Raw genomic sequence first — 18,625 nt, 5'->3', positions numbered from 1 at the left:
ATGAACAAGAAAGAGAAAGTCTCTGGTCACTGTATCGGTTTCCAGAAGAGACAACATACACAATGTATGCCACTGTTTGAGAGCTAAACCTATACGTCCACTGGGCCTTCTTGGCTAAATCAGATGAAATAAGGAGGGAGAAGCCCAAAAAGCATTTCCCAAACAGAGCAAGATTAGGAATAAGGTCAAGCATAAATACATAGACATAAAAGAGAATAAAAATGTTATGTATCATTTAATTATGTCCAAAATAATAATTTGGATATACATTGATAAAAAAATATAAGAACAATTACATATTACACTATTAAAAAATAAAGGTTCCATAAGGGTTCTTTCAAAGCAATGTCACAGAAGAACCATTTTTGGTTCCCCAAAGAACTTTTCAGTGAACTATAAAGAAACGTTTGTTCTATGTAAAGGTTCCGTAGTTAAAGGTTCTTTATGGAACCATTGATGCCAATAAAGAACCATTTTTCAACATTTTTCAACTATAAAGAAACTTTTGTGGAATGGAAAGGTTCCATAGAAGTTAAGGGTTCTTTTTGGAACCATTGTTGCCAATAAAGAACCATTATTTTGTATTAGTGTAAGTTAAATTTAACAGAATGGGTATTTATCTTACACACACTTTCCTCAAAGTTAATAAAAAGAAAAATGTGCACTCTCTATTGATAAAGCTGTCATAGATTTTTTGAACTGACACTATGTGGAATGAGCGGCCAAATCATCTCAAAACAGCCATATATCAGCTGATTAATCAACCTTAATTGGTCTATTACCACTACTAAGCCATGCATTTATTACAAAATACATTATTTCTTTTATTGTATCTACCAAATCCCAGCACTGAATAGAGATATAAGTACACACAGCAAAGAGCTTGGCCAGAAGTATGTTCTACATTGTAGACATGTCCTTGAATGTCTGAAACCAAGAGTCACTGGATGCGTTCTCTCACAAAGCATTCACACAAACAAACAGTGTATGCTCACACACACTGCAAACACAAGCAGACAATAGCTTTCAATGAACAAGACCTAGTACAAACATTCCAAACAGTAAGTCATTGCCAGTCAAGGTGACCCCAAACATTTCTAAACAAACTTCCATCAGAACTCTGTCATGAACATGTGATGAGAACATTCCAGAAGACCCAAGAATCGGATCCTCCATCTTCTCTTTCTGACCCTCTACTGTCTTCTGGCTGTCCTTCTTGTGAGCTTAAAACAACTGTGCTAAATACCAGCAAGCCATACCACCTGACACCTTGATCTTTCAACTCTCACCTTTACTGTCTCACAAAGATGCCCTTGTTTTGAGTGTGATGAAGCAGCAGAGAAAGAGGTGTAGGATGAAAATGGAGAAAAGGTTCAACATTTCTGAAATGTTCAAGGAGAAGACATTTCTGAATGTATTAAACAACTGTGACAACAAACCGCAAACAGATTCAACTTCAAAAAGATGCAAAAGACATGAAGATAATTCCATCACACTGTCGGGATCTGTCTCTCCTGTCTCGTTCTCTATTCCCGCCAACCGCAATAGTTAGGCGTGCATGTACAGGCCTGTCTGGAGGTTATAATTTAAATCATGGCTCTCTATATTTATGATTTATTTATAATACACAGACAGCTATGCCATCATACCAACTCCTGGCATAATATGGGGTTACAGAGACATATATATCAAACGAGCATTTAATGTTCGCAGATTGCCAAGTGTGTTAGTGTGGTTGATCATGATGAAAGGTTAAAAAAAGCCTGGCACAAGTGCATTAGCCTGACTACTGATGCTTTTCTTTTCAGGAACTGATAATTTAGTGCTTTTATTAAATAAACCATATGAGATTTTTAAGACAATTAGAGAACAAGTACCTCTAAGCAATAGGCCAGTTCATTTGTGCTGTCTATTCAATTGTAGTGCAGAAACCAATTCAACTTAAAAAAAAAAATGCATGTAGCCATATTTTCAAAAGATTCTTTGCTATTTTGTTTGATAAATGATATTCTCATGCCCTAGAGATGGAGGGCTCCTTGGAAGTCGGCTAAAAACTGCATTAGAACATAAACTTCCTTAAACAAAGGCCATAAATTGATTATACATTATAAGTCTGGGTCAGTGTGGTTCAGTATGAGTCAGTGTGGGTGCACAGAGTGCCTCTGCTTGGCACTGCCAGGATGGATAAACTGACCACATGGCCACTATATTAAACATCATGTAAACTAAAAAAGATTGAGTGTTTATACAGACTTCCCACAGCTACTGTATACACCTTTCACTGTAAACCAAAGCATATATTACCCAGACAAAAATTAATATACTTTACCGGAAATATCCTGAGAATTACTCAAACTGAGACAATATGGTTAGCAATGTTTTGCAAACATTTTGAATCATAATTTCTTACATTTGGTTATTGACAATTAGTTTGATCACCTTTATCTTATCTTAAGCACAGAAGTGTGAAAACAGACAACTTTCATCAACTTCAAACTATAAAGATGCAACCGTATATCCAGAGCTACAATCATGAGACATGTACAAAAAATGTACTAAGCCAGACTAAAGGATGAGATGAGGGTGCTTATTATGTGCTCAGTGAATCTTTTAGATGTGGTGCTAAGAAGCTTGAGCATGTGTTGGGCCCATTCTAAAATAAAACTTATTTTAAACTAACCTTGAAATACAGAACTTTTGTGAGATATAAAACCTTCTGCAACAATCCCGGTAAAGTAATTTTCATTGGATGTTTCCATTTTTCCAGAACATCTGCATAATACAATGAAACATGCCTGGAAAGGAGATCCAGTGATCTATATAAGGTATTAATGGCTCAAATTATTATATGCCAACTTTCTATGACCTTCTATGAGCCAAAAAACATCTATTTCCAAAAAAGATTGTGTGGACTGAATCTTGAGGATGTGATGACTACCTATCTCTCTGAAACATACCACAAAGCTGTGCTTCTTCAACCAAAGGAACTGTATTGTTGTCAACAGAGCCATTTGTGGAAGTGTGAGGCTTCTGGAGGCCCTGTTGTGGTTAAAGTGTGGAAAGGTTCCTACAGCTGAAAACCCTGCTGTTGGATGACTGGAGTTAGTTTTGTTTTCAGAAATGTGTGAAGAATAATAAAGAAATAATTGTGCACTAAGTCTGATCGCCTAGAAAACTAATAGCACAGCTCGCCACAACAATTAATTTGAGTTGAGTTATCATTCATGTACAAACAATACAATCAAGTTTAATAGGCCTACCAAGTATTCACAATAGTAATAGTGACCCTATTGTGCCGTTTCCATCCATAAATCGCAAATTCAACAAATCTAATAAGAGATCTGAAGAGTACCCATTAAACTTTGGCCTTCATATTCCAAATTTATTTCAAGTTAGTGAGGGGAAGATTAGGAATGAAAGTAACACACAATGATATGCTGCTTTCATTTCACGAAATTGTCAGGAATGACGGACACACCCATGAAGACAGTCTTTTCTCACGTGCTACGAATATACGAATATTCCGGGCATTTCCCTTACACACAGTGGTTCCATTCAGTCCCCAGCACTGCATTTGGTTGAGGTGTTTTGGTTAACAGAAATGAGACAGACCGTTCTTTGAGAGTGCTGCCTTTGAAATGAGGTTGAAGGAACATCCACGTTAAATAAATATTCCCCACCTAAAAATCACTACACTCTCAAAACAAAAGTCTGTCTGCTGTCCCAAATTCAACAATATGGAACAATGTTGAGCGCTCGAGGACACTAGCAGAAATAAATGGACTTGGACTTAAAAAGTAAATCCTTAATAGTGGCTTTGGTTTCCATAATATTTTGGGGCTCACCATTTTAAGCAACATAACCTGGTTTCTTACTGGTAATTTAAAAAAGCATAGATGATTTATCAACTAGAGACAGCAGGATGAGGAATATTCACAGTGCAACTTTCACTGGCCTAAAACGGGCATACTGTGGAAAATTCTTCAGGTGTAACAGACGTGTACGTTTACACAAATATCACTGAGCTCACACACGGAGACACTAACTCATTCACTCCATCTCTCCACCACAGGGCAGAATAATAACCTACTCATACGAGGTACAAATATTCAGACTTCCTCCAAATACTCAAGGGAAGAAAAAAGCGCGATCAAATCAGCAATCTGGAATTACAAACATGCCTGAGGGACATTAGGTGCGCGCCATCATCTAATGTTTTGTTTTTAACTTTTTTTTTTTTTTTTCTTCAGTCAACTATACGCATATTAAAACTGAATCAAATCTGTACTAATTTCATATATGAAAATACATTATATCGGTTTATGTCTACTGCTACTTACTGTACAAATAACGTCTTTGGAAAAACAGCCGAATCTCGAGCGCCACTCACCTAGTAGTGGTGGACACTAGAATCGCAGTTTTTCATTATTGTTTCCAGCTAACGATTTTGTAAAAAATGAACTATTAATGTGCAGTACGTCTTGTCGGGTGTTGTAAATGAAATAAATAACTGGGGGAATAAAAAGGGGGATCTTTTTATAATAATAAAAAAACTATAATGTTCATAAGATTTATGAAGAAAGACTGCGACAATCTTATTAATAAAACTAACTTTACACAGTGCGGAACAGGTGTCAAATAGTCTAGTAGCCTACATATAAGGAAAAATGCCAAACAAACTCGACAGGGTGATTAGGACACCGTCGCAAAGGTCTTGAAACAACTTGAAGAGGATAATAAATTAAATTGAAATATCCCGAAGAGACAGAATATGCTATACGACCACCGGATTAGTGGTCATTTATAAAGTGTTGCTGTAGGAGCAACGGTCATTATTCAGAAATATGATAGCCTACATTCAGAAATATTCTGAATGCCGAGAAGCATCCCAGAGAACGTAATTAATAAAACTAATAAGCCTAATATGTTTAAAAATAAAACAAATAAAAAAATAAAACTGTAAATAAAAATGTAAACTATATCCTTTGACATACGGGTAGGCTAGCTACGATTAGGCTATTCATTGTTTGCGCTATAAACAACAAACGACACCTCAAGGTGCTGCTCTCTGAAATGAAGGATGTGAACCCTGTCAGTGAAAGCACCGTCCTATCCTATGCCCCCGCCGGGGATGCCACACTAAATGTGTGCCAACGAGGCCTGGAGCTCAACTAAAGGGCCTATAGTTGTGTATATTTCAGCTCTTGACAAATTCTGACAAGATAAACGAATGATGTTAACTGACGAACCAACATAGCCAATGTGAGCTCACTAAAATTTAACAACATCCACAAGCATATAGGCTATCAACAAAATTAAGAGTAACCTACAACATAACTGAGAAGTGAAATCAATAAAACTTATTTATGCATCTTCTTGAAAACACAAATACACAGCAGCTAGTCACCTGTAATCTCACCGTTTAGCCTATCGAGTGCGTAAAAGCGCATCAACACCAACTGTTGCATTGAGGTATAATGACCTGTGCATAAATCATGTCAAATCCCACAAACACCCCAAAAAAGCAAAAAGCTCACCTGCTTGTGCCAGAGAAAGGCACAGGAGGAGCACGAACGAGGTCTCCATGCACCACGGCCTCCGCTTCTTCCGAATATCCATAGTTCCCAAGTTTTTTGACCGGTTTGGTTGGACTACAAGGCAGGATAATTTCAAAATTAGCTTTTTCGTTCTTTTTCGAGCCTTTAAGGAACTTGGTGCGCCTTAAGAGACGCACACCCACCTTATTCTTCAATAAGTTATCTGTGTTAGGCTATGTACAAAACTTAAATAGAAAGAAGGGAACGGGTAATAAATATGCAGTTTTACAGCTTGAAACCCCTAATGCTAGAGCCCCATTGAGTCTGAGTGAACAGAAAAGCGGAGAGAGCAGAGAGAGACTTCAAATCACTCTCTCTCAATCTCTCTCTTTCTCTCTCCCTCTTCTTACTTTCTCCCACGAAATGCGAGGGAGCGTGTGTGTGTGTGTGTGTGTGTGGAGAGAGAGAGAGTGAATGAGAGGGTAGAGAGTAAAAAAAGAGGGAGGGAAATTCATGCATACGGACTTCTGCGGCTTTCTACACGTTCGTTACGTGTCGACAGACGTGCATTTCAAGAAATCATCAAGGATCTATATAGCCCAAAATATCTGCATTCTTCAAATGAGCTGTTTTATGTTGGCGTGCCAACGATTGGCATGTAGATCAGTCAGTTTATTTTTCTCTATTTATTTCTGTTAGACAGCTGAACCATGTAGGACCGATGGGTCCGTAGGCATGAAGAATTTCGGCAGCCAATCAGATCCTTATCCGCTCGTGACGTCATGCACCATCTTTCCTGCCTTTTTCATAGCTCGGTCCAAATCGGTTAGTCAAAATGACCACGCCAGCAGGTACGAAACGAAATGAACGTTTAGCTCGGTCAGCAAAACTTCATTTCAGTTAGTCATAGACAATTATTGAAGAAATGTTTATTGTATGCAAATTATGAATGACTTTCAGTCCGTTTACTTTTTCTGTCAGTAATTTTTGGCGCGCAAATTGGTTCGTCTCGCGCAACGTCATTTGTGTCAAAGACATTAAAACAAAACACAGTTTTTTGTGTAATACATACACTGTAAAAAATGAATGTGATTTTAACAGTAAAATATTGTAAAAACGCTATGGAAAAAAGTTGTAAATAGGTTAACGGTATGTTCCAGTACTATATACAGGGAAAAACTGTAAAAGCTCTTACCAGACATTTTATGTAATTTTCACAGTAAAATGCTGTAAATTTTACAATTTTTAGAAGTAAAAAAGAACAAATCAATGTATAATTTACAGTCAAAAACTGTAAACTGATATTCCCACAATTCCCTGTGTGACACTCCACATTTGAAAGTATTTTGTTTAAAAAATCATGTTTCTTAATAGTTTTTGTTATCAGTTATGTACATTAGGGTTTTATGTCACATCTTCTGTTGTTTAATGAATGTTTATTGCATTATGTAAGTGTTGTGGGTTACCATGATGGTGTTTTGCGTTTGCATGAATGACTCTTTGCACCCTCTTTACATTAGTATATACTTCAGCTCGTGGAAAAGCTATTTGTGATGAACTCTGATTCTTCATGTGGCTTTCTCTTTTACCACCTGCATTATTATGGTGGTTGTCAGTATATGTTAAAGGTACAAAACAGATTTTAGTAGTGTGCATTGTTGAATTTACTTGTTTACATTCAAATTTTCTTGTTTGTAAATTACAGTTTTATACTGTAAAATTGACAGTTTGTTCTGTAAATGTGTTTACAGTTTTTCTGTATTTTTTACAAAATTATTCTGGCAACCACAGCTGCCAAAATTATTTTGTAAAAACTACGGAATATTTTTTACAGTGTAGGCCTATATGATGTAAAAATCTATAATGAAGTGATATGACAGTATGTTACGTTATGTTTTGCCGACGTGCCTTCCCATTCTGATCCTAAAGGAAGCGCTCGAGCAGCTTAATTTGTAACCAAGTGAAAGCAGTTTTTTTAGTGCAGTCTCACTGGTAATCTTACTTATAAAAGTTGTTTTATTCAAATTCATTCCATTTTTTCACAGCCTCAGTATCAAAAGTGGTTCAATTTAAAATAATTTATAGCTACAGTAGCCTATAGGCTATTTGCTTTTGCTTTAAGTAGTTCATAAAAGTAGGCCTATAGTCTAACCCTTAGATTATACTTTAGTGACATGAGTCAGAATGCAATGAGTGTAATCATGTGCTTTCTCTCATTTTGCTATTTGATCTCCGATACACCAAAGAAACTAGTTCATTTTGATGTCTCTCCTTCGTTTTCTCTCTCACTGCCTCCTATAGATGCAGTAAACGTCAGTTCTTCAAAGTAGGGATAAAAAAGGAAACCCAGTCATTTATTTAGGTTACGCCTGTGCTCTGTCCAAGGATCTTTATAAGCCACTTGCTTTTGAAGAAACAACCCTTATATACGAGTCTGAGGTTCCTCAAACGGATAAAAAAAAAAAAAAAGCAAAAACATTTTTTGAATGGTTGCCATTGACTGGTAATAAAATGCCATACTGTCAGCAGCCACTAATCACAATATGGCCTGCACTTTGTACTTTTATGAATATTAAAACTCATAGTAAGACTATTAGGAGCTGACAAGAGCTTTTTCCTTGTAGGGATATTCTAATTTACAGTAAAAAAGTGATTCAAATCAGTGCTTCTTATGTCCCGTGGCCCATTATGGTCTAAGTGAGACAATCCATAAACAATCATGGCATGTGTTTTTGTAAGGCCTCTGGCTGGTTCACTCTAGAGTTTCTATAATAAAACAGTATAATCATACGCTTTAAATCTGTGGTGTTCCCATTGACACAGAGAGGCCAGAGGAGAATGTGAGAAAGAATAAAGGTATTTTTAAAAATGTGAGAAAAGATCATGGAAAATGAGGATGTGGGTGGAAAGTGGGAATCAGGTGTATTATACCACTGCTGAAGATAATATATAGCAAATCAGAGCACTTTTATAAAGGGTTGTGTGGGTATGCAGATTAATCTTCTAAATGATTGCTTTCTTTTTTTTTAAATTAGCACTCATGCTAAACCTAACTGCTAGGGAGGATAAAAATGAGCAGTTTGTTGTTCATAATTACAGTTTAATCATGAACCACATTATATAAAAAAATGATAATCTCCAACTAAATGCAATTAAAACAGCTAAATGTATTAAAACAGCATCCACTTGGTCTGTCTGAATATATGGTTGAGCATGTGAACATTGAGAAGTTGACGTACAGGTGAACATGGACCTTGAGAAGATATAAAAATACACCTGGGGTTGAAATGGCCTGAGACTAGTTTACATCCAGAAAAACTGAAGCGCAACTTTGACTCAAACACTGCAAAGTACCTTGAGAACATTCACATAAATAGGCGACTGACATAATGTCTTGGCATGTGTACAAACCATGTACAAGGCAAAAGCACTAAAACCTTTTATTAGAAAGAAAAAGGTAAAAACCCACTCAGACTTTGACAGAAATCCTCAAGACAGATGTTTCCCCACCTTGAGTGAATTCAGCTGTTCAGATTAATACAGCCTACTAATTTGTCCACAGTAATTCCAGGGTTTGACGATAGGCCACTAGCCATGCGGTTGTGTAGGTTTTGGTTGGCCACCCATGCTAACAGATTTTATGACAACATCTGAGCGAGCAAATTAAATTCGCCGCGTGTGAGAGAAAATGAATTATCTACCGATAGGGCTACGTGCCGGGCACTAACCAATTCAGTGGGGGGCACACGAAAGCAAAGCTCAAGTTTTCCTTGGAGACAGACACGGCAAGTGCTTGCGGACAGCCTGGTTATTTCCAAAATGGGGACCTTGTAATTACAATAAAGCGACCAGATTATATTGCAGACTTCCTTAAAAAGTCTGTATTTTACTGGGCAGGGCTGCAAACCACGCACACACACCCTTGCCCACTACAACACACCAAAATAGATCGGAGAAGGGGGGAGAAGGAAATAGATTGGCATGTGTATGTTTGTGTGTGTGTGTTTGCGAGGAAATGGACTGGGTTGGTACAGGGTTACAGCAGGAGCATTGAAAATAATTGGCTATGTATGTACCTCTGTATTACGCTACACAGAGCTCCCAGTAAGTAGAGACTCAGATATATGAGCACAAAATGAGAGAGCTAAAGAGAATGGATCAGTGATTTTGGATACCGGCCTCATGTACGCCCAGACCAGCCTGTGAAATGGGAAGGCTGAGACTAAAGGCCGGCTAGAAGGTTAGCAAATGTTTGCAAGCTAAATGGTTGCTGTGTCAGCTTGTATATGAGAGCTGCATATGGCTATCAAACCATCAGCTATGCTAGTAAGAGTTTAAAGCACCAACAAATAAATGTTTGTTTGTTTATTGCTCAGATTATTATAGTATGTGCGAACATGTGAACACACATAAGCTTTCGGTTTGACTCATTTTTTCGGACTTTCTAAATGTGGCTGCGCCTCAGATCATTTAGCACAATTATGCATCATTAAGCAATTTTTCTTCAACTTTTTCAACCGTCTCAGTAATGGTGACTATTAAACAATATTAAACGGCTACTTATATAAGTATACAGGAATAGAACATACATTGACAGCTCATGTAATGGAGTTTTCAGAACAAAAATGCTATAGTTTCTCCTAAAAAATACTGCAAAAGGAGACTTTACCTCATTTTGTTCACCTCAGATTTTCTTCTTGAGAAAAAGACCCAAAATACTTCCCAAAAATACTGCAACTAAAAGTCAGAGATCTCATTATGAACTCATATTTCTCATTACATTTTTCCAAGACCAAATAATATGAACTATGGTACAAACATTGATTTAATAGCATTAAATTCTTACTTTGTCAACATGTGTCTATTTTTTTTTCTCCTTTTTTGTCTATTAATCTTTGGGACAAAGTTGAAACTTCACTCAAATATAAGTAACCCACACATGAATTTTTTATAGCTGTTATGAAAGCCATTCATAAAAAGGTAATTTTTGCTGGCACAGATTAATGTTTAATAGTTTAATGTTTATCATAGCTTAATGACCAATGTCATAGATCTAACTACATTTATTCCAAACAGGTGAAACAAACAAGTGTGGGAGAAAGACGGAGAAGAGAAAGACTAAAAATGACTATGGAAAAAGATGATGTGAAAAGAGAGAGAACAGGTAGTTAACTATTTGAGAAGTCACGGAAAACTTCACGGAGGGAAAAAAAAAAATCATTGGAATGAATAGGGATGGTGAGGGGGTCCTATGGCATGCAGCGGGAGAGAGGGAATGAATGAGGCCTATTGATGGAGGGAGAGAGAGAGGGATCAAACAGTATTTACCCAGAGAGAGAGAGAGAGAGAGAGAGAAAGGTGGAATTAAGGGAGTCATGAGCAGAAGGGAGGAGGTCGATTCATATGACCCACTGACTGAAGTGGAAATTTAGGGACATACTGATGAGTCAAGGGAGGGGACGGTGATGGAGAGGACAGAGAGAGAGGATTTCCTAAAAGAAATACCAAATTGCATTACAAAATCTCATTTGAAACAAGCAGTAAAAGAGGACCATCCACTGTCTATGTAGTTCCATACTGTAGAAAAAGTAAACAATTAATGTAAAAAATTAATGTAACAATAATTTGAATAACAAATTCTACAGGAAAAACAGCTAATTGGTTAATTGGGTATGATAAAAATTATATTTAAACGACAATACATGTAATTTTACTATAAATGTCAAGAAAAGTAAAAATCAAAAGTGAGTCACCTAATAATTTATGGGAAAAGGGCCTTGCCCTTAAGTTGGTTTGTTGGATGGTGTTCTAATGCCATGCCAGCATGTCGGCTGTGCATTAATGTCTGCCCCCTCTTTCAGTGGTGCTAGTTCCGTAAGTATTTTTTCCATTCATTTTTCCCATAGGTATTTTGGAAGTCTCTGTTCAAGCATTATATTCCATTAACCAAGCCAACCAGTTACGAGGTGAATCAGAACATTATAAACTTTGATTTTAATCAAAACAGTTTTCAAAAATCTGACAAGGTACAAGATTGCGTACTTAAAGGCTTTAGTGAGGGAAAGAACTACAATCCCATGAAGCACTGCAAACAGCATAATCGAATTAAAAATGATGGAGAAATATTAAACTACTAATTTACAAATGTATATAAACAATACATTTAAGTTCATTGCAAAATATGCATACAAATATAAATATTTAAGTATTTTGAGAGATCGACTCGATTGTGTCATTCACAGTGCTTCATGAGAGTGGGTGGAGCTAAAGAGCTATTTTGCTTTTTTGACTCTGATTGGTGTAATTTTCTGTACAGCATCATGGGTAATGTAGTTTTTCACCAGGAATTCCTCTTTTAAACATTTTTTTTTTTAAATAAGCTGAAATAAAGTGAGCTGATGGCTTCAGCAGAAGCAAATACCACCAATTAACAACCTCGTAGTTTACGATAGGTTTTTAAGTTATGGTTAAAAATCTATTTCCCTATGGAGAAAATGAATGAACTATTGCACTCTATTTTCATGGCGAGTAACAAGCTAAAATATAAAAGAGAAATTTAAAAAACTATAAGGTTTTTAAAGTTTGCTTACCCACATGAACCATCACATTGTAAATGTAGACATTTTCTTTTTTGGCAAAAATACAAAATCTGGCAAATCTAAATACAGAATGCTTTCAGATGAATGATTAATATGGATATCTAAGATGACTGAAAAGGAAAAATCTTCAAAAAGTCTAAACATTTAAAAACGCATCTGCATCTTTCCAGCCCTGAGCATTACAACAACCATCCCAATTTGAAATGTATTCACTGAATGGATGCTTGCTCTAGCCAGATGTCATGATGGGTTTATCATGTGTGATGCATGCTATGTAGAGAGCTCCAAACACGTTCCTGGGTCAACATATTTTGTTGATCCTGGAACAACATTCCTGTCCGAAAATTTAATCCTAACCACAGCCCTACCCCTAAACCTAACCCTACACATAAATTATCCCTAAAATCTGAGTGAAATTATAGGTGAATAACACTGATGTAGAAGCACCTAACCCAGGTTGTAAGCCTAAACTTGACATAAACTGTAAACTCTCAAATCTGATTGGTTTATTGGAATGTTGTGACAGGATCAACAAAGATGTTGATCCAGGAACATGTTGCACATGGTGAAATCAGGTTCTGGTGAATGTGCAGACTGGATTTGGAACAGATTTAAACATGGTAAAATGTGTTGAAGCAAGCTGAAAATGTCATCATTTTAAATATCAAATAATCACATAAGATATTAAGAACTTTGTGAATCATAAACATTCCAATTCCACAGGAATCAGTGGAGTTTCTGGAGTTCAGTGGGTGCAGATTCCGTGTGGAACTGCTTATGGGGTTCCATTGCGGTTAGAATGCCACCTTAGGTAGCTGCCGATTAAGGCAGTAGACAGCAAGACATCTGGCAGGCTTTTGGAACAGAGTTTACATGTAATTTAGCAGAAAGTTTTTACAAAAACAACAAGCAATTTCCAGAAAACTAATTGCAGGAAAAACCCTCCCGATCAGCAGCTAGCTGTGCAACCATTAAAGGGATAGTTCACCCAAAAATTAAAATGATCCCATGATTTACTCACCTTCAAGCCATCCTAGGTGTATATGACTATCTTCTTTCAGATGAACACAATCAGAGTTATATTAAAAAATATCCTGGCTCTTCCAAGCTTTATAATGTAAATGGTCCAAAAAAGTGCATCCATCCATCATAAAAGTAATCCATACGACACCAGGAGGATAATAAAGACCTGAAATAATGCAATGGGTTTTGTAAGAAAAAATATCCATATTTAAAACTTTTTTACTAAAATAACTAGATTTCAGCAGACAGAAGTCGACTTGTGTCAAAAACTTCTGACGTGATGAATGATGTAGGAGTATTGTAAGCTTTGACACCTCTCGCGGTTTAAACAAATAGGGCTGGGCAACAAAATCAAGCTCCTCTTCTCTTATATCAAAATTCTCTGACATTTCTCCTTAAAAATTCTCATTTTAGACTTCTGATTCATGACTGGTGTTTTGTTTTGCTCTATCCTCCGTGCTTCGGCATTCTTAAATGCATCATGCGTCAGTTGATTTGCATAGACTGTCTGCCGGAAGCTACTTATTTTAGTTTATAAAGATTTAAATATGGATATTTTTCTTACAAAAACCCACCACTTCACTTCAGAAGGCCTTTATTAACCCCCTGGAGCCATGTGGATGTCTTTTATGATGGATGGATGCAATTATTTGGATTTCAAAATCAGGAGCACCATTCACTACTATTATAATGCTTGGAAGAGCAAGGATATTTTAGAATAACTCTAATTGTGTTCGCATGAAAGAAGAAAGTCATACACACCTAAGGTTAACTCGAGGGTGAGTAAATCATGGGATAATTTTCATTTTTGAGTGAATTATGCCTTTAAGCAAAACTTTACAAAAACAATGTGCACTACCGTTCAAAACTTTGGGGTCAGTAAGTTTTTTTTTTCCAGCAAGGATGCATTAAATTGATCAAAAGGTAAAAGACAAAAGTAAAGACAAAGAATCCTGAACAAATATGTATTGTGGTTTCCACAAAAACAACTGTTTTCAACAGCAAATCAGCATATTAGAATGATTTCTGAAGGATCATGTGACACTGAAGACTGGAGTAATGATGCTGAAAATTCAGCTTTGTACCACAGGAATAAATTTAATTCGAAAATATATATAAAAAGTACTCATTTTACAATGTATATTTCACAATATCACAGTTTTTACTATATTTTAGATTTTTTTTAAAAAATGCAGCCTTGGTGAGCATAAGAGACTTCTTTCAAACATTAATAAAATCTTTACCAACCCTAAAGTTTTGAAAGGTTGTGTATATACTTAGTGTTTAAGTTGTATCTGCAGAGCTGTAAGAGACAAACGTCTTATCGTTACGCTGTGCTCTACAGCATGTATGAAACAACAGGTCTGTTTGTCGAGTCAGGGCTAACACATCAGCTTGAGGTGTCTGCAGCACAGACTATCCGCACACTGTACTGTAATAATGCACCTCTGTAGCCAAACTAAAGCTAAAGGTGAGGAGAAGAGCTCCACAATGGGACCGGTCAATGAGACACGCACTCCAGGGGGAGGATGAGGAGGAAAGGGAATGTACCACTTGGGTGTTGAGGAAGGGGGTGGGGTGGCCGGGGTAAGGCACAGAGAACAGAGGGGTCTTTTGTGAGGCAGGAAGGGAGAGACACACAGCGAGCGGTAGGTACAGTAGAAGCCTGATGGGAGTGGAGAGAGAAGGAGAGATTGAGAGGTACGGAGAGATGTGATTGTGGCCTTTACAAGACAACCAGAGTGACTCCTAACTTGATATTTAGTCCTACAATGTGTTAAAACTGAACAAACCAAATCAAATATGGTTTGTTGCAAATGACCTGTTTTAACTCATGTATATTTAGGGACATCCCTTTAATATATATATATATATATATATATATATATGTGTGTGTGTGTGTGTGTGTGTATAGGCTATAGTGCACACTAAATGTACCATCACATTTTGTTAATGTACAAGAGTTATAATTATGATATATGGTCAAGATTTGCTTTTCAGTGAGTCTCATGGTCTTAGTTGACTCAATAGTCACACACTACAGTTCAAAAGTTTGGGGTTGGTGATATTTTTTTAATGTTTAAAAGAAAGCTTGTTTCCTCCATGGATTTAAAAAAAAAAAGGTAATTGCAACTTTTTTCTCAGAAAATTGAGATATAAACACAGAATTGCGAGAAAAAAGTCAGAACTGTGAGATATAAAATTGAAATTAATCTCACAATTCTGACTTTTTTTCTCGCAATCCTGAGTTTATATCTCACAATTCTGAGAAAAATGTCAGAATTGTTAGATAAAAAGTCAAAATTACCATTTGTATTTTTTATTCCCCTACACAAGCTTCCACTTATGTTCACCAAGGCATTTATTTGCATTTATTTGATCAAAGATACAGTAAAAACAGTAATATTGTGAAATATTATTACAATTTGAAAGAACTATTATCTATTTGAATATATATATATTAAGACCTGATATGGTAACACTTTAGTTTAGGGTCCAATTCTCACTATTAACTAGTTGCTTATTAACATGCATATTACTAGAATATTGGCTGTTTATTAGCACTTATAAAGCACATATTAATGCCTTATTCTACATGACCATATTCTACACCCCTTAATCCTACCTAATACCTAAACTTAACAACTACCTTACTAACTATTAATAATCTAATTAGGAGTTTATTGAGGCAAAAGTCATATAATAGTTAGTTAATAGTGAGAATTGAGAACTAAAGTGTGACCTATAATATTAATATGCTGATATGGTGCTTATTTCTTATTATTATCATCAGCATTGATGTTGATTATAAATATCACAAAACTGTCACTTTTGATACATTTTTTAAAGTCTTAAAAAAAAAAAACTTTCTAACCCCAAAATTGGTGAAATCTCTAGAGTCTCATAACGCCAAGATCTGCAGGATAAAAAATAGTGTTATCTGAGTAACCAGGTCAAGGCCTTCATAAGACAACAATCATACATTTTGCAAGAAAACTTACCAGCAGGAAAACTAAATGGCATAAACGTCAGTTACTCCAATGTAGTTGACTTTTCCAGCCGCACCACAGCTGCCACAACAGCATCTAGTGAGTGACAATCAAGAAACAAACAGTGAACGACATAGAATAATAAACTCGTCTCTTTTCCTTGCCATCGTCTGGTTTCTGATCATTACTCTTTTTTTCCACCTTTTCGGATAATCTTACAAAATGTCTTCTCTTTTCCAGCGCTGGCACATTTATTTCCTTTATTTTCAACTGTTCTGTTTGTTCACATTTTAATAGCAGGAAGCAAAATGAAGTTGTCATTATTTAGAAAAATAATTTTTCCAATAAATACATGTCTGCACTGGATAATTACAAAATAAATGACACAATCAGTCAGCAAGTGCTCTATTTTAAATCAACAACCAAAATGTATTTCAAGACACTAAAACCTTGCCTTCCATTCTGCATTTTTTGCAATTTTTTTTTTTTTTTTTAAATAACGAATTACAGTGTTGGTTAGTATATCCTCATGTGCACTTGTTTTCTTTTTCTCTCCAGTGCTCTTACACAAGAAAACTTTACATTTCTGAAAAAATGAACTATAAGTAGAAGTATGTTTTTAAGAGAACAAAAAGCTTTGGACATCCACACTACCACACAGCAGAAGACTGCAATTTGTCTATATTTTAGTCTATGCTAAACAACTATAAAAAGCCAATTCTTCAGCACAGATCCGAATGAGTAAAAAATATTAATGTAGATGACAGACAGAATAATGACTTTAAACCACTGTTGAAGAAAAAGAATCCAGGACTTTCCTTAAAGATTCAGTATCCTTATTTTTAACCATTTCACTTGAACAATGACTTGAAGTATCTGTGGCCAATACACTGCAGTATTAGCAGCTATTTAGGCTCTGAAGAACTTTGTCACTTCCTTACATTGCTGTTTAAACTCACAAACCAAAGTGTTAATTTGCAAACCTCTTATGGCTGATACATACTGCTAATTTGCAAAAAAAAACCCTCATCTCTGCAGCTCTAATTTACCAAATGCTCAGTAGCGAAACTCCTCCGTCATAAAATGATCTTATCATTGTGTCCACTTCTTGTAGTCAGTGGAATATTTACAGTTGCAAAATTCCCTTCCAAAGAAGAACGTTTAATTTTAAGTATGTATTTAAAAATATATATTAAGAAATATATGGCAACCTAAGGTCTACTTTGCTGGGAAGTTCCATTTTAAGGAACATTGATGGTCATTCAAAGAGAGCAGTGAGGTTTCTGTCCTGCATTCACCTCACACCGGCTGATAGGTGGAGCTGCCTTGTAACTTAACCGATAACTGAGTAGCTATTTTAAGTTTAATAGAGCTGTAAATGCATTGTTACGTTTCACTAATGTCAAGCTGCGCTCAAGGAACCTATAAGCTACAATAAAATATTACAAATTAAAAAAAAAAAAGCCTATTTAAATTAGACCCTTTTTTTTTTTGCTTGAATGAATAGGTAATGTGAACAAATCATCAGCTCAGCAATAACACATCTTACCCCACAACAATCAACTGACTGGATGAAAGGTAGAATTAAGAGTAAAAATGCTTGTTGTGCCTTACTGTAGTCGTGAGATGTGCCAGAAATAGCTATTGTTGCAGACGAAATTAAAAAATGGTCAAGAATTAGGTTTTGGCGTCAGTTTAAGAACTGCAGAATGTTTACTGCGCAAATACTAACTGTGAAAATATGCTGCCCTCATCATTCCAGTACAGAGAAGTCATTGTAAGAGCTCCACCTGACGGCGGACGGAGGAACTGCAGGCGCATCTCACACAGGAAAGAAGCTTTTGATAAGAGTGCAGGTTTAGGTTAAAAAAAAGACGCATATTGAATACTAAATATATTTTATTCTCATCATACATTACATATTATTTGGCTAAAGCAGTGGGTAGTTATAAAATTCAAGCGTCATACTATCATAACATACAATACTGATAATGCCTAAATAAGGCCTCTTTATATGAATCGCTTGCTGTGTTCTTCAGTTGTAAGTCGCACTGGATAAAAGCGACTGCCAAATGAGTAAAAGTAAATGTAAGATAGGTTGAGAGACCGATTATTTATCTTTTTTATAGCTTATTACGAGATACAGATTTCTCTGACAGACAAAAACAAAAAGGGTAAAAAAAAGACTCATTAAAGAGCTAAACCTAGACATTCAGACTACATCTTTTCATCAATTCTGCTTTTTTTTTTGCGTGCGTGGCCTAGAATTTAGAAAAGAAGGAAGAAGGAAGTGAGGGAGGAGTCAAAGTTGAGGCAGAATGTCATTGGTACATTACAGGAGTGACGTTGCAGAAGCCCTCCCTCTAGCGGCCACAGCACGACACTGCAGCGCCAGCAGCGGCTCAGAGCCCGGGGGTCCTGCTGGACTGAAGACCAAACCAACTCACCTACGCGCCCGAGGGACCCCCAAAACACA

General features: G+C 36.2%; 1 protein-coding gene across 3 annotated transcripts in view; it reads right to left on the bottom strand.

The window, feature by feature from the left end:
- The window catches only part of col11a2 (collagen, type XI, alpha 2), a 36,352-nt gene extending 30,422 nt beyond the window's left edge, over window positions 1-5,930 (bottom strand). For 2 of the 3 annotated variants that reach the window (XM_051871956.1, XM_051871957.1), the window contains exon 1: window positions 5,538-5,928. In XM_051871956.1, the coding sequence (XP_051727916.1) occupies window positions 5,538-5,619 (82 nt within the window). In that variant the 5' untranslated portion in view covers window positions 5,620-5,928. Of the gene's footprint in view, window positions 1-5,537 lie in introns of all 3 variants that reach the window. The other variant, XM_051871954.1, reaches the window with a different exon arrangement.
- Window positions 5,931-18,625: the final 12,695 nt, after the last annotated feature.

Source organism: Ctenopharyngodon idella, chromosome 19 (genome assembly GCF_019924925.1).
Source record: "Ctenopharyngodon idella isolate HZGC_01 chromosome 19, HZGC01, whole genome shotgun sequence".
NCBI lineage: Eukaryota > Metazoa > Chordata > Actinopteri > Cypriniformes > Xenocyprididae > Ctenopharyngodon > Ctenopharyngodon idella.
This window is presented reverse-complemented; position numbering and strand designations above follow the sequence as displayed.